Genomic DNA, 15,757 nt, shown 5'->3' on the forward strand with positions numbered 1-15,757 from the left:
GATAAATGGAGCCCGCCACCCGCCGGGTCCCGCTCAGTGAACGTCCATCACCTTCATCACCCTCCTCATCCTCAGTCATGACCGGCAGGGAGGACCTCAGCGAAGAGAAGCCCAGAGTCAGGATGCTGTCCCCGGGCTTTGGCATCGACAAGTCCCGGCTCCACGGCTCCGGGTTCCGGTCCAAAGGCTTCGCCATCACCGACCTCCTGGGCCTGGAGTCGGACCTGCAGCAGCGGCAGCAGCCCGGCTCGGCCCCGGGCCTGTCCGCGGCGGGCTCCGGGCCCGGGGCCGAGCCGCAGGGTCCCGGGGGCGGGCTGGGCGGCTTCTCCTTCCCGGGGGGGTCGCTGCCCCTCGGCCTCGGCTTCCTGTGCAGCCTGGCGGCCCAGCAGCCCTCCGGGACGCCCTGCTTCCTGCCCGGACACCTGCCGCTGCTCCAGGCCCGGGCCGACAGCCACTACCTGCAGAACCTGGAGGCCCAGAGGGACACCTACTCCGGTACGGCCCGGTCCGGTCCGGCTCGGCTCGGCTCGGCTCAGTGAGCTGAGATGAATGAGATTTATTTGACTGAATCTTTTAAATCCTGTTTCAGATGAAGAGTGTCTGTCCGACAGAAACGACCCGAAGAGCTCCGGGAACTCTCAGAAGAGGAAGAAGAGGAGGCACCGGTGAGGAAGAATTAAGTTATAATATAAAGAGACTTGTTTTCTCCGTTTAAATGATTTAAAGATGAACTAATTATATTTATGTTTGACTTTATTATAATTTAGTTTTTAGTCTAAATCAGAAAAATGAATCAATGATTTAATAATTCAGACGATTTGAACTGAAGCTGAAATGAAAACGGGACTGTTTAAATGATTTAAAGATAACTAATTATTTATATTTTATTATTTAAATTAAATTACAAATGTTCAGCTTTTAAAAAGTTGATGAAACAAACAAATAAAATTCGTTTTAACAAATAAACGATAAACGCTTTAAATCTGACGAAGATTCATTAAATCATCAAATTAATTTCAAACGTTTAACAGATAAATAATAATTCATTGATGTTTTATTTACTTGAATTAATCTAAAGAAACTAAAAGGACATTTATTTAGTCATGTTACAAATATTTAAGTCGTTTGTAAAGAATTAAATTAAAACTATAATTTTAAAAATATTTTCTTCAGATATTTTATTTTATTTTATTTCAAATATTTTTCCTCAGATTATTTATTTACAATATATTTAAATTATTAGAAATGCTTGACAGCTTTTATAGACCTGAAATAGTCCGTTAGAGACGTTTAATAAACAATAAATTATACATTTAGAACTTTCTTCTTTTCTTTAAATTTACACAGAATCATCTGAAGAAGTGACTGAAACCAAGAACGGATTCATTTAATAACAATAAAAACAAAATGAATATGATGATCTGATTTCATCTTGTGATGAACTTTAATCCATTAAATGGAAGAAAACATCCAGGTGTTGATCCAGGTGTTGATCCAGGTGTTGATCCAGATGTTGATCCAGGTGTTGATCCAGGTGTTGATCCAGATGTTGATCCAGATGTTGATCCAGATGTTGACCAGCTTGTTCTCTGCTGCAGGACGGTGTTCACCTCCCATCAGCTGGAGGAGCTGGAGAAAGCGTTCCATGAAGCTCACTACCCCGACGTCTACGCCCGAGAGATGCTCGCCATGAAGACAGAGCTGCCTGAGGACCGAATACAGGTGAGACGGTCTGGTTATAATCTGGTTATAATCTGGTTATAGTCTGGTTATAGTCTGGTTATAATCTAGTTATAATCTGGTTATAATATGGTTAGAGTCTGGTTAGGGTTATAATCTTGTTATAATCTTGTTATAATCTGGTTATAATCTGGTTAGAGTCTGGTTATAGTCTGGTTATAATCTAGTTAGAGTCTGGTTATAGTCTGGTTATAATCTGGTTAGAGTCTGGTTACAATCTGGTTATAGTCTGGTTATAATCTGGTTATAATGTGGTCTGGTTAGAGTCTAGTTATAGTCTGGTTATAATCTAGTTAGAGTCTGGTTATAGTCTGGTTCTAATCTGGTTCTATCTGGTTAGAGTCTGGTTATAATCTGGTTATAGCCAAATTAGTCTGGTTATAATCTGGTTATAGCCAAATTAGTCTGGTTATAATCTGGTTAGAGCCAGGTTATAATCTGGTTATAATCTGGTTATAGCCAGGTTAGTCTGGTTATAATCTGGTTATAATCTGGTTATAATCTGGTTATAGTCTGGTTAGATTCTTTCAGGTGCCATATTGAACCGTGTTTCTTGGTTTTATTTCCAGGTGTGGTTCCAGAACCGGCGGGCAAAGTGGCGTAAGCGTGAGAAGTGTTGGGGTCGCAGCAGCGTCATGGCGGAGTACGGCCTGTACGGCGCCATGGTGCGTCACTCCATCCCGCTGCCGGAGTCCATCCTCAACTCTGCCAAGAACGGCATGATGGGATCCTGCGCCCCCTGGCTGCTCGGTGAGCCGCATGCACGTCAGTGCCACGCACACGCACCACACCAGCATCAACACACCTGGTCACACTGAGACACGATGAGGTCACTGAGACAGGATGAGGTCACACTGAGACAGGATGAGGTCACTGAGACACGATGAGGTCACACTGAGACACGATGAGGTCACACTGAGACACGATGAGGTCACTGAGACAGGATGAGGTCACTGAGATACGATGAGGTCACACTGAGATAGGATGAGGTCACACTGAGACAGGATGAGGTCACTGAGACAGGATGAGGTCACACTGAGACAGGATGAGGTCACTGAGACACGATGAGGTCACTGAGATACGATGAGGTCACACTGAGATAGGATGAGGTCACACTGAGACAGGATGAGGTCACTGAGACAGGATGAGGTCACACTGAGACAGGATGAGGTCACTGAGACACGATGAGGTCACACTGAGACACGATGAGGTCACACTGAGACACGATGAGGTCACTGAGACAGGATGAGGTCACACTGAGACAGGATGAGGTCACTGAGACAGGATGAGGTCACACTGAGACAGGATGAGGTCACACTGAGATATGATGAGGTCACACTGAGACAGGATGAGGTCACTGAGACAGGATGAGGTCACTGAGACAGGATGAGGTCACACTGAGATATGATGAGGTCACACTGAGACAGGATGAGGTCACACTGAGATACGATGAGGTCACACTGAGACACGATGAGGTCACTGAGACACGATGAGGTCACTGAGACAGGATGAGGTCACACTGAGACAGGATGAGGTCACACTGAGATACGATGAGGTCACTGAGACAGGATGAGGTCACACTGAGAAACGATGAGGTCACACTGAGACAGGATGAGGTCACACTGAGATACGATGAGGTCACTGAGACAGGATGAGGTCACACTGAGAAACGATGAGGTCACACTGAGACAGGATGAGGTCATGGTTTCATCATAACTTAACTATCAGATATCAGATCACACAGCAGCATCTTATCTCCACATAAACATGTTCATTTCATCAGGAACCATCTTCAACATGAATTCTGTAACAGTTTAAGTTTACACGTTTTAACTGTCATTAAATAAAGACAGGTCTAGACCTGGGTCTGGTCTAGACCTGGGTCTGGTGGGACTTGTTGGACTAGTTGACAGAGTGAATGAACTTGTAAACCAAGCTGTGACTCACAGACCCGACTGAATCGTGATCTGACTCCGTCCTCACAGGGATGCACAAGAAATCTCTGGAGATGTCCAAGAAGTGTTCGAGTCCTCCGGCGTCAGAGTCGACTCGCTCTGACTCGTTCTGCGACGCACCGGAGCGGCGAAACAGCGAGGCCAGGGAGGCGGAGGAGGAGGAGCTACTGGAGGGGGAGGAGGAGGAGGAGGAGGAGGAAATGGAGGAGGAGGTGGCCATCGACCTGTCCAGCTCCTCCAAACAGCAGCAGCAAGAGGAGGGCGGAGCCTCGATAAGGACCGCCCCCTCACCTCGACGGCCCAGCAGCCGTGAATCGGACGAACACAGCTGAATGTGGGAGGAGTCTGACGGGGAGGTGGTTTGATGATGTTATTCCGTCCTAGGATTTGATTGGCTCTACTTTGAGGGAGCTCAGCCAATGAACAAACAGACGTGACGTCATTCGTTACTATGCAAAGTCTCTAAACCAGGAAGTAGCAGAAAAGCTTGTTAAAGATATTTAAACAGTCAACGCTACTAATAATTGTTTTAAAGGTTAAAGTCTGTTAGCATGTTAGCATGCTATTAGCCTGGGCAACATTCTGCTGTTGATGAACTGTGCGCTAATAAGAACTTTAGCTGTTTGCTAGCTGCGCTCCCAGGAAACAGAGCCCATGCTAATGCTAACGCAACGAGGAAAGCTAACAACGCCGCGGCCAGATCAACGTCCAGGAATCGGACCGAATCTTTTCTGACGGATGTGAATGACGATGTTTCTGTCCCTGTGTTCCTTCTTTTATCGTTTTATATCCATGTTTTTTTGTTTGTTTTTTTAAAGAAGAGCTTATTTAATGTTTCCTTCCTGACGGTTTCTGTGTGTTTTCTAGTTGGACCTGAGTGAAGCGCCGTGAATGAATGTAATTTAAATGTAATATTTAAAAAGTCTGTTTATTATCATCATATTTATGTACAGCTGGAGGTTCAGCAGATGGTCAATAAAAGTATTTTTGGAATCACTGGAACTTTTATTTTTGTCATTAACAAAAATAATGAAAAGTTAATTTGAAATCAGATATATTATATTATATTACTAATTACTGAATCCTTTTTATCTGTCACACACTGATTTATATGTGAAGTATTTTAATTTTAACAATTTGATTTGAAAACCTCTTCAACTGAATTTATACTCATCAACATAATTATATAAATACAAACCTTTGACTTTGTAGTTGAAACGAACATGTAAAATATTCAACACAAATTTATTAAATATTTAGTTGAAGCTTAGGGGATTTAAATAGTTTTATCCTAAATAAAAATACAGATCTGTACCAAACTCCATGTAGAAATCGTCTAATTAAAGGATAGATACGTTCATTCAGTTTATCATTTGCCGTACGTCCACTGTTGACCTAAATAAAATAACACGTCAAACAGTAAAGACTTTACGGCATCAATAATCTGACTGAACTCAATAGATTTAGTAAAATAGAGATTATATTTTCTTTATTGAATCTCATACATCAGCGGCTGTCGTTGGCGGAGACAATGACGTCACTTCCCCTTTCCGCATTTAGCCGTTTGTATGCTAAGCTAACCGGGCGCTTCGAGCCAGGATTGTTGACCATGGTGGATTTATTGACTTTTAAAAACGAAGTGGCGTTCGTCGTGAATAATCTGGCCAGGGCGGTGGTGGCGGAGATTTTTACAGCAGCAGAGAAATTTTCTTTAAATAAACAAAACCCCGAGAGTGAGGTAAGCTAACGCGGCTAGCGGCGGCTAACAGCTAGCGGAACTTTAACGCTTCCGGTTCCAGGAGTTCAGTTGTTTTTATATTTAATACGAGTTTAAGTTTAAGTTAATGTTGCTCATGTAAAAACCTCCTGGATTATGAAGTTTATTGATCATAGACGACGGTTTAAATGTTGCTGTTTTAAGACGAACAACACTTTAAAATGATAATAAATGTTGTAAAATTATTTGCGCCGAATTCACCATGAGTTGTTCCTTTATGGTTTATATCATTGTATGTTCACATATCCATCAGTAAATTCAAGTGACACGAAAGAAAAGTTTAAAACATGAAGATTTTCAGGCAGGTTCTGCAGCGTCTCCCCTGCTTGTGACGAACAGCTGAGTTTTATCTAATCTAAATGTTAAATCAGTGAAAAGTCAAAACTGAAATAATAATAGTAATAAATGAGAATTATCTGGCTAAACGTCACAATAAAGACTTTTTTATTTTGCAGCTAATTTTATTTATTTATTTATTTATTTATTTTTTACATAAAACGTCAAAATTATTTGTTACATTTAATTTCTATTTGACAGTTTTAATAAAACTTCACAATGATTGGATAAAAAATTATAAATTTCTAGGCGAAAACTAAGAGAAAGATAATGAGATTAAAAAGTAAAACCTGTGATATGTCAATAAAAGAAAAGGTCCAGATATTGAGTTTAAATGTAAATTTAGATTTTCAGATTTGAACGCTAGCGTTAGCATTGTGGAGTAATTGTTAGCTAGCAACTAATTTCTATAGCGTCAATAACAAAACAAATCGTCCTGAAAAAGAAGCCAGCAAATCATTATTATTCAGTTATATACTGAAACAGATCGTTCTGTTATGTTTCTAACAGATGTTTGTGGTTTTCCTGGTCAGACCTTTGAGTTAACTCTTTATTCTGCTCTAAATCAGTTAAAGTTCAGTTCAAGCCGTTTCTTTCTGTTGATGCGTCCTGGAGCTGATTTATCTCTGAAGCTGCTCTGAGCTGATCCCAGACCATCAGTCAGCTGATGAACCATTATTATGAGCACGTCTGTACCTGTTAGTGTTTCTGTCTGGTTCCAGTGTAACCAGCTGGAACCTTTAGCTGACTCCTGGTTCCAGTGTAACCAGCTGGAACCTTTAGCTGACTCTGACGTCTCCTCAGGAGAAACTCGACGCGCTGGTGGAACGTCTGTGCGTCGACGCCGTGGAGAAAATCCTGAAGATATTTGAGCCGACGACGCAGGACGAGGATCGGTCTGACGGCAGCGGAGAAGGTTGAATGAAGACAGGATTTAACTCTTTAACTATTCAGAATGCATGAGACACATTCATCTGCACTTAAGCTCTTCCTGCTGCACCAGACTCCATTTGAACATCGTCTATTTTAATAATTGAAGCAGTTTCTGCTGACGATCCTTGGAAGGTTGAGCTGCTGTGATCTCATCATGTTGTTCTGTGCTTCAGGTGAGGACCGGGGGGGTGGCGCCCCCCCCACAGAGCAGACCTACATCCTGGTGTACGAGGTGAATCCAACCAGAGTCCGAGAAGATGAACGACGACACCGAACGAACCCAAACACTCATCACTGTTCTCTGTCCCGCAGAGCGCTGTGGACGACTCCAGGTGTCTGCTGCCGTCGCTGCCAAGCACTGCTAACAATGCTAACAATGCTAACAACGCTAACAACGCTAACAATGCTAACAACGCTAGCGGTGAGTTTAACATTAAAGGTGTTTTTAAATAGTATAATATTGACAGAGCACAGACAGAGCTGTAACGTGACGCTGTGTCGTACCTGGACAGGTGACAGGACACAGCTCCCCCTGGTGTCCAGCTCAGGACTAACTACTTACTAACCAGGGTCTCCTGTTACAGGTGAGAATAACGGCAGCTCAGGTGAGGAGACGACGCTGCACGGCTCCTCCTCCCCTCCTCCCCCTCAGGCTGATGACCATGAATACGCCCGCCCGCCGTCGCCGTCGCTCTGCGCCGCCGCGTCGAGGGTGGGCGGAGTCAGTCGGAGGAGGAAGGACGCTGTGAGAGCGGCTGCAGACATTCACCTGCCGTGTTCACGCTGCGGTATGCTGTTTCCGAACGCCGAGCGGCTCGCCGACCACGACAGGAAGTCTCACCCGGCGTGCGTGGCGTGTGGGGCGATGTTCACCGGCATCCTGAAGCTCCGCCAACACGAGATCAAAGAGCACGGACTGCTGCCGTACGCCTGCGACTACTGCCCCAAGGCGTTCAACCACAAAGCTCACCGTGACCTCCACGTCAAGGCGCGACACACGGGTGAGAAACCCTTCCACTGTGACGTCTGTGGGAAGGGCTACTCCTGCGTCAGCGTGCTGAAGACCCACAGGACCACGCACTTCCAGAAGACCTTCATCTGCGACGTCTGCGGGAAAGGCTTCTACCACGCCTGCCACCTCACCCGCCACAAACTGGTGCACCAGGAGGTCCGGCCGTACCACTGCTCCACCTGCGGGAAGGGCTTCACCCAGGCCACCAACCTGCGCAGCCACCAGGCCGTCCACAGCGGAGAGAGGCAGCTCTGCTCCATCTGTGGCAAGAGCTTCCGCTGCCTGAAGAACCACGTCATCAGCAAACACTCACACGAGCTCCCGGCTGACCAGCTGCCGGCCGCAGGCTCCGTCGTCAGCTGTGACGTCTGCGGTAAGAAGTTCCCCAACCCGTCGCAGTACCGCGTCCACCAGAGGAGCCACACCGGGGAGAAACCCTTCCACTGCGACATCTGTGGGAAGAGTTACCGCCTGAAGGAGCTGCTCCGGGACCACAGGTACACCCACACCGGGGAGAAACCCTACCGGTGCTCGCTGTGCTCCAAGACCTTCAACCTGGCCACCAGCTTCATGAGACACCGCAGCGTCCACACCGGAGAGACACCGTACAGCTGCCACGACTGCGGGAAACACTTCCGCCTCCTCACCTTCCTCAAGGCGCACCTGCAGACCAAAGCTCACCAGAAGCAGACGCAGCAGAGGGAGGCTGCCACCTCTGACCTCCGACCTCTGACCTCCGACCTCTGACCCTGACCTCTGACCTCTGACCTCCGACCTCTGACCTTTGACCTCCGACCTCTGACCCTGACCTCTGACCTCCGACCTCTGACCTCTGACCTCTGACCTCCAACCTCTGACCTCCAACCTCTGACCTCTGACCTCCGACCTCTGACCTCTGACCTCCGACCTCTGACCTCCAACCTCTGACCTCTGACCTCCGACCTCCGACTAAAACGTCCTCCACCACAGTTTGAGGAGAACATGAGTTCAGAGAACGAGATCACTGAAAGAAATTTAGAAAAAACTGATGAACTACACGAGGAAGAGTTTCCTCATCGCTGCACAGCTGGAGAAAAGAACTCATCAGATTTAAACAATAAAACTCTTCAGTTTAAATCATTTATAAAGTTCTTTTTATTGGTTCATGAACGACGTCGTTTATTCCAGTTACATTTTTATTCCTTTAGTGTTTTCATGTCGTCCATCAGGAGCCACAGATTAAACATTTGACTTAATGTAAGTAAATAAAAACCAGTTTGGATTTGAAAAGTCAAAATTATTAGTTCAAATTTGACTTAGACATTAGAAGAAAGAGACTCGGGCTGAACGATTAATTGCATGTGCGATAATATTGCAATATGATACAACGCGATTTTCTAACCGCAACTTGCGCGATGACAAGGTGGTCACGTGACGCGAGCGACGCGGATGCTAAGCTTCTGACCTGAACGGTGTCTCTGAGCGGCGCGCGCTCCCCCGATGGTCGGCTTGTTTAACTGTAATCTGTTACTGCTAGTTTTTTGCAGCATGGCTGAATATTTGTCCGACTCTGATGTTGTGGACGAACCATAGCAGTAGCAGATTACAGGTGAACAAGCCGACCATCGGGGGTGCGCGCGCTGCTCAGAGGTCAGAAGACATCATCTGGGATGATGTTAACACGTAACTCCGGACTTAACGGGGAATAGCACGAACGTATCATAACAAAGTATTGGTGGAATGAACGAGTTTCGCTGCAGATAATGTTATTTAGAGGCTGCGTTTCGATGCCCTGACCACTCCTGCTGCATGGATATACGCTGATCTAATTATCTCCTGAAAAGTGATTAATTATCTCCTGAAAAGTGATATCGGTGAGTAAACGATGATATTTTATGCTAGAAATAAGGTCCAGGTTGTAAAAAACAGTAGTTTCCCTTTAAATGCACAGTGGCAAAGCCACATATGTTTCTGTAATGAGCAGTTTTGGTCTGAGGCTCCACCCTCCACCTATCTACTAATCACCAAGTCAGTAGAGTTTGGTCATCCGGGTTGCCAGCTCTGCTCTAGTTACCGCAGCTGCAGCTACGAACGTGTCGGATAAAACATGTATAACGTTACGAAACCTAAAAGACCTCATTATGAATCCGAACTACGTCGTGACAAAGTCCGAAATAAAACAAGGATTTGTAGGAGATGCCTTTGAAAGATGGAGACGGCTGAAAACGGAGAAGAATTTGAAGACAGACGCCAACGTGGACAGGTAAGATTCATCTATGTTTGGCTAACTTACTTGTACATAATGTAAATGGACATTTGGACAAGTTATGCATGTTCGTGCAAAGTAACGTTACGTTAGCGCATACAGAGGAGGTGGCTCATCGAATTGAAAAGCTAAGGAATTGTTTGGGAAATAAAAACGGCGAGTCGTCGTTGCTAACATTAGCATTAGCATTATGAGCCCGTTTCTCTGTCATTATGCTGAAACGCCGAGGAAAACAACATTAGCACGTCGATTATGGCAATGTGAAACGTAACTGAGACGTATTGAGTAGCCTAACGTTACCTCGGTAACCTGGCAACCTGGAGTCAGGGGGGAGGTTGGAGGGGATACACCGTTCTACAGTATTTTGAAAGTGATTGCAGTACCAGTTTTGGCCACAATCCTACATACTGTTCCTTTAATTCTAACAAATAGGCCCAGCCTATGGGAAAGAACATTAACACTAAATGTATATCTTGTTCATATTTAAATCATTCATTATGTTTTTGTTGGGGAAAAAAAGAGGATAAAATAAAAAATAAATAAAAAATTACATATTAAATCGCAGTCGCAATATTGGGAGAAAAAAAACACAATTAGACTATTTTCCCAAATCAATCAGCTCTAAAAGAGATAAAACAATGATTTATGAGATAAATGTGAAAAATAAATGATACAAACGGGACAAACTGTTAAAATTCAGACTTATAATAAAAATAATAGAATCGTTTTCTATCTGAATCTGAAAAAGTCTAAAGTTATTAGTTAAATAAAAATGTTGACTCAAACTTAAATTATCTGGTAAAAATATATTTCCTGAGGATGTGTGAGGCCGAAGGTCATGTGATCAGATATTTTTTAATTCTTTGGTCAAAACTGAAAAAACCTTCGACAGAATAATGAGATTAAAAAGTGACTGATTACATCTGCTTTTATTCTGAAAGACTGAACAGTGGACAGTTAAACTCTCCTTCTGTCTTTCAAATTAAAGCTCCAGTTTTCAGCAGGCGCACCTTCATCGTCCGACCGTGGTCATCGTCAGTGATCGCTGTAATCCAGATGTTTGTCTGCAGATTACAGGATGTAAACAACGTTAATCCCAGCGCCGCCTTCCATGTTTTATTATTAATTATCTGCTTAAAGGCTTCACAGAGGAACTGACATCATTTCATTTCTGTTTGTCGGTCACCTGTGACCTTTGACCTCTCCAGACAAACACATGTAACACCTGCTGTGACCTGCAGGGGGCGGCGAGGTCAAAAACAAAATCATAAAATATAAATTAGAGTAAAATGTAAAAAAGAAAAGAATGAAACGTCTGTTAAAATGATTATAAATCTGTTTCTTCTTTATTTAAATTCCTTATTAAAGAAACAGATTAGTTTTAGCTGAATTTTAACATTGAATTAGTTATTATTAGTTATACATTATAATTATTATTATAATTATTATTATAACTCTGATAAATCTGCAAATTTATTTGATGAAAATAAAAAAATAAATGTATGAAGACGTAAATGAGACAAAGGTCACATGATTTTAATTTATCAGTTGAAAAGTCAGAATAAAAGGAATCAGTGAAGTAACTTATTATTAAAACACATATATATATAAATATATATTAAAATGTGAATAAATGAATTAATTCTCGTAGTTTTGTTTTGTTAAAAATGTAAAACTTTAGAGATGAATATGTTGTTAGCGCTTAGCCGTTAGCTCCTGTGTGTGTGTGTGTGTCTCGGACTCTCAGATCCAACATGGCTGCTCATGGAGGGGGGACCGGGTTCCTCAGGACCCTCCTGACCCATTGACCCACTGGGACCTGGACCGGTTCTGGGGCTCCACCGGTTGGAACCGTTCCAGAGAGTCCGGGTCTGAATCCTGAGCACTGGGGAGGTCCTCTGGTTCCTGGACGGGACCCTCGACGTGTCTGGTGAGTTCAGGAGTGATCAGCTGATCAGGTGTAGGAGGAGCTCACTGATACCTGCTCAGTCGTTCTGAAGGTTCTACTGAAGAACCACAATCAACCACATGTTCAGGTCAAACAGACAAAAGTCTTGATGTGAAAATAAAAGAGACGAATGAAACAGTTTTAAATAAAATTAATTAAAATTCAACCTTTCATTTTCTCGCTCGTTTGACATAAAAAGTCAAAATTATTAAAGTTTTGTTCAAACTAAATAAACGTATTTATTGAGTCTAAAAATAGAAAAAATAAATCAAATGTTTTACTGTGTCAACTAGAAAAGATTCATCCAAATAAATCAAAGATGAAATTCCTGATTTTCTTGGTTAAAAATGTTTAAATTGAATCGAGACAGAAAGACGAGATCGTTGTTCTCCTTCAGAACAAACGAGTCAGAACGTTAGAAAAGAACTTAAAGAACTAAACGTTAAAACACAACAAATCCTGTTCAGCTCACATGCTGAGCTTCTCTTTGTCTCCTCTGATGTTTTTCTGTCTCTGGTAATAATCCAATAATATTCTAATAATTCTGCTCTTTGTGGTTTAGTCGCTGCGTGACACTCAAACAGGATCTTCAGCCTTAAATCCATTTTAGGATTAACATTCAATCAGAGTCTAAACGAGATGATGGCGTGCGTCCACAGCGCCACGCCATCCTTACAAAACACTGATGGAAACTTTCTGCTGTTATTTTTATCTAAAATCAGCTGTTTGCTCATGAAACCTGAGACATTGATGAAAGTACAGAAAACAGGAAGTCGTCACATGTTCACAGGTTTTAAATCAGATTTTAGATTCTTTAGTGTCAGTATAAAATATCTCTACATAAAAATAAAAGTCCTGTAAATATGAAGGACAGTCCAAATAAAACAGCTGCATTACCCACAATCCTCTCTGCCCCACTCTGCCATGCTGGGTGTCATTACAGAAGCTACTCTTTCACATAGCTGGAGCTAACAGCTAGCCCCTGCTAACCAGCTAGCCTCAGCTAACCAGCTAGCCTCAGCTAACAGAGGAAACATCTTCTGTCCTTTAGAGTCTATCAATGATTCTACATCAGCTATGAACCACATGGTGACTGGACTGATAGAATCTGAACCATTTAAATCTCCATCTTCTTCTGGATTGTATAATGATCTCAATGGTAGAATGTGATGATGTCCAGGATAAATAAAATGTCCAAAGGTTGAATTGTGTGTACGTTGCCTCCTGTAGTGGAATCAGGAGGATTTTGTAGCCAGATTCCCTTTCAAGAGGTAAGAACCCAACGTGGAACACTTTGGGTTCTTTGGTTCTCCACATGTCCAAATGGAGAGTGGGCCTGGTTCTATTGTTACTAGAACCTTTGTGGTATTTCCTGATGTCTGTCCTCCAGAGCCGGTGAAGACAGGGAAACCCAAAGGCATTGTCCACACTTGCTGTCCTCCACACCTCCTCCTGTCCCCTGTCCTCCTCTATGTCCTCCTGTCTCTACCTGGTCTTAATATAAATGTGTCTCCACATGCGTCCCCAGCCAGCACTTGAGATCTGATCTCAGTTTGTGTGTCTGTAAATCAGCAGCGCCATCATGTGGTCATCATGACTGTTTGTCCCCACGAGGAAGAGGAGGCTGGTGATGAAGAGGATGCTGGCGATGAAGAGGATGAAGCAGCCTAAAGCTTCAAATGTGAGTGACAGGGAGAAACAGCTGTTTCCTGTATCTGACAGACACGACGTGATAATTGAACAAAAACGTCCAAATATTTATCAGTTAATTTCTAAAGCAGCTTAACGGCTCATGATTGGGGGGGGGGGGGGGGGGATAAAGCTGATTTATCAGAGAAAGACAAGGAGCGTTGGACCATCACCAGAGACAGAGACAGACAGGAGCCTCTCATTGCCTCTGGTTGCCTCTGGTTGCCTCTGGTTGCTTCTCGTTGCCCCTGGTTGCCTGTGGTTGCCTCTCGTTGCCTCTGGTTGCTTCTCGTTGCCTCCGGTTGCCTCCGGTTGCCTCTGGTTTCCTCTAGTTGCCTCTGGTTGCCTCTGGTTGCCCCTGGTTGCCTCTCGTTGCCTCCGGTTGCCTCCGGTTGCCTCTGGTTGCCTCTCGTTGCCTCTGGTTGCCCCTGGTTGCCTCTCGTTGCCTCTGGTTGCCCCTGGTTGCCCCTGGTTGCCTCTGGTTGCCTCTGGTTGCCCCTGGTTGCCTCTCGTTGCCTCTGGTTGCCCCTGGTTGCCCCTGGTTGCCTCTGGTTGCCTTTCGCTGCCTCTGGTTGCCTCTGGTTGCCCCTGGTTGCCTCTTCAGTTGTTTAGTTAGTGATTCAACTGATCAGGGTTCAGTCATTGATCATTATTATATAAAAGCAGCAGCTGAAGACAAGTCAACCAAAGACAGTGATGGTTGACTTGTCCACTTGTCCACTTGTCCTCTGTCTTCATTGTGTCCATCACCACCTGTTATGCTGCAGAGTCTCTGCAGAGAAGCTGATTGGCTGCAGTCTGACGTCTCTAGACCAGATGGACGCTTCCAGGATCTGAAGCAGCTGATTGTGTCTGATCCAGGACCCTGGACCCTGGACCCTGGATCCTGGACCCTGGATCCTGGATCCTGGACCCTGGATCCTGGATCCTGGACCCTGGACACGGACTATTTAACAGACGACTGAGATCCATCGAGTCCAGGACCGTCCCCCCATGGACACATCAGACCGTCCCACTGTAAATGTTCTGCTTTTAGTTTATACTGTCTATATGTTCTTTGTATGTTTGAGAGAAGAGTTTCTAGATTTTATTTATTTTATTTGTTTACTGGATGCAGCAACACCAAAACAAGTTCCTTGACCGTCCAAACCTATTTGACATTCAAGTCTTGTCTGATTCTGAAGCTCATCAACTATTGAGTGGAACTGAACATGAGGGGAGCTGACACCTGTCAGTCAAAGAGGCCACGCCCCCTTAAATCTGCTTTAATCATTGGTCTGATTTAATCTGAGACCAGTGGTGGAGCCTCTAGTGGACGATGGAGGAGCTGCAGCTCTTAGAGGAAGACGTGTCCTCATGTCTCCAGCTCCTGTTAGTTCCTGGTTCTCTGTCCGTCTCCTGATCAACGAGTCCTGGATGTCGGCGGGTTTTATTCCTGGAGGTCTGGTCTGAAGCTTTAATCGTCTAATTTAACTGATGAGCAGCAGAACATCTGCAGCGCTGCAGAGAATGAATTAAGATCCAATCCTCCTCCTCCTCCTCCTCCTCCTCCTCCTCCTCCACAGCGCTGGAGGATCACTGACCCACAGTGTGACCTAATTCCTCGAGTGTTGTTTTTAAATCGGACTTTAAAGTCTACACCAGCTGCTTCTGACTCTGAACAGGAAACAATCCCCAATAAATTAAGAAATTAAAGGAAATTAAAGCTTCGCTCTGAGGACACATGTGAGACACATCAGAGCCCAGATAAATAAAGTGTGTCTGTAAATGAGCAGCGCCATCATGTGGTCACAGCTGCTGTCTCTAATGGATCTCTACCTACCGCTGGATCAGAACCATCAACAGCTGCTGGTTGACTTGAGACATGATCCAGATTTTGGAACAAGATGGAAAGACTCTCACATGTTAAGATCTGATTTATTTATGACGCTGGTTATTTTGCTGGTTCTGTCAGAGACCAGAGGGGTCTGCATCGCCCCTCGTCCTGCAGGGGGAGGAGCTCCCATCGTCCCATCAGCGTCCAGCCTGTTCTCATGGGACAGAAGGTGACTCTCAAACTAACACTCCTTCCACTATTCTTGGTTTCTTATCACCAGACGTCTTCGGTCTGTCACTGAAGACA

At 44.3% G+C, this 15,757-nt stretch overlaps 2 protein-coding genes across 3 annotated transcripts; both read left to right on the forward strand.

The window, feature by feature from the left end:
- vsx1 (visual system homeobox 1 homolog, chx10-like) lies at window positions 1-4,027 on the forward strand (the record flags this gene model as incomplete). The annotated part of the gene is made up of 5 exons (XM_084562368.1): window positions 1-495; window positions 590-665; window positions 1,599-1,722; window positions 2,310-2,505; window positions 3,726-4,027. Exons 1-5 carry the CDS (start codon window positions 6-8, stop codon window positions 4,025-4,027), a joined length of 1,188 nt encoding a protein of 395 aa, XP_084418494.1. The 5' UTR covers window positions 1-5.
- Window positions 4,028-5,286: 1,259 nt separating this feature from the next.
- LOC311500863 (uncharacterized protein) lies at window positions 5,287-8,617 on the forward strand. 2 transcript variants are annotated; one of them, XM_084562491.1, is made up of 5 exons: window positions 5,287-5,433; window positions 6,613-6,724; window positions 6,915-6,973; window positions 7,054-7,162; window positions 7,326-8,617. In XM_084562491.1, the coding sequence occupies exons 1-5, from the start codon at window positions 5,305-5,307 to the stop codon at window positions 8,498-8,500; spliced, it is 1,584 nt and encodes a 527-aa protein (XP_084418617.1). In that variant the 5' UTR covers window positions 5,287-5,304; the 3' UTR covers window positions 8,501-8,617. The 2 variants fall into 2 exon arrangements, with proteins under 2 accessions (XP_084418617.1, XP_084418618.1); XM_084562492.1 differs by having other exon boundaries at window positions 6,915-7,073.
- Window positions 8,618-15,757: the final 7,140 nt, after the last annotated feature.

Source organism: Chelon labrosus (genome assembly GCF_963514085.1).
Source record: "Chelon labrosus genome assembly, chromosome: 15".
Lineage (NCBI taxonomy): Eukaryota > Metazoa > Chordata > Actinopteri > Mugiliformes > Mugilidae > Chelon > Chelon labrosus.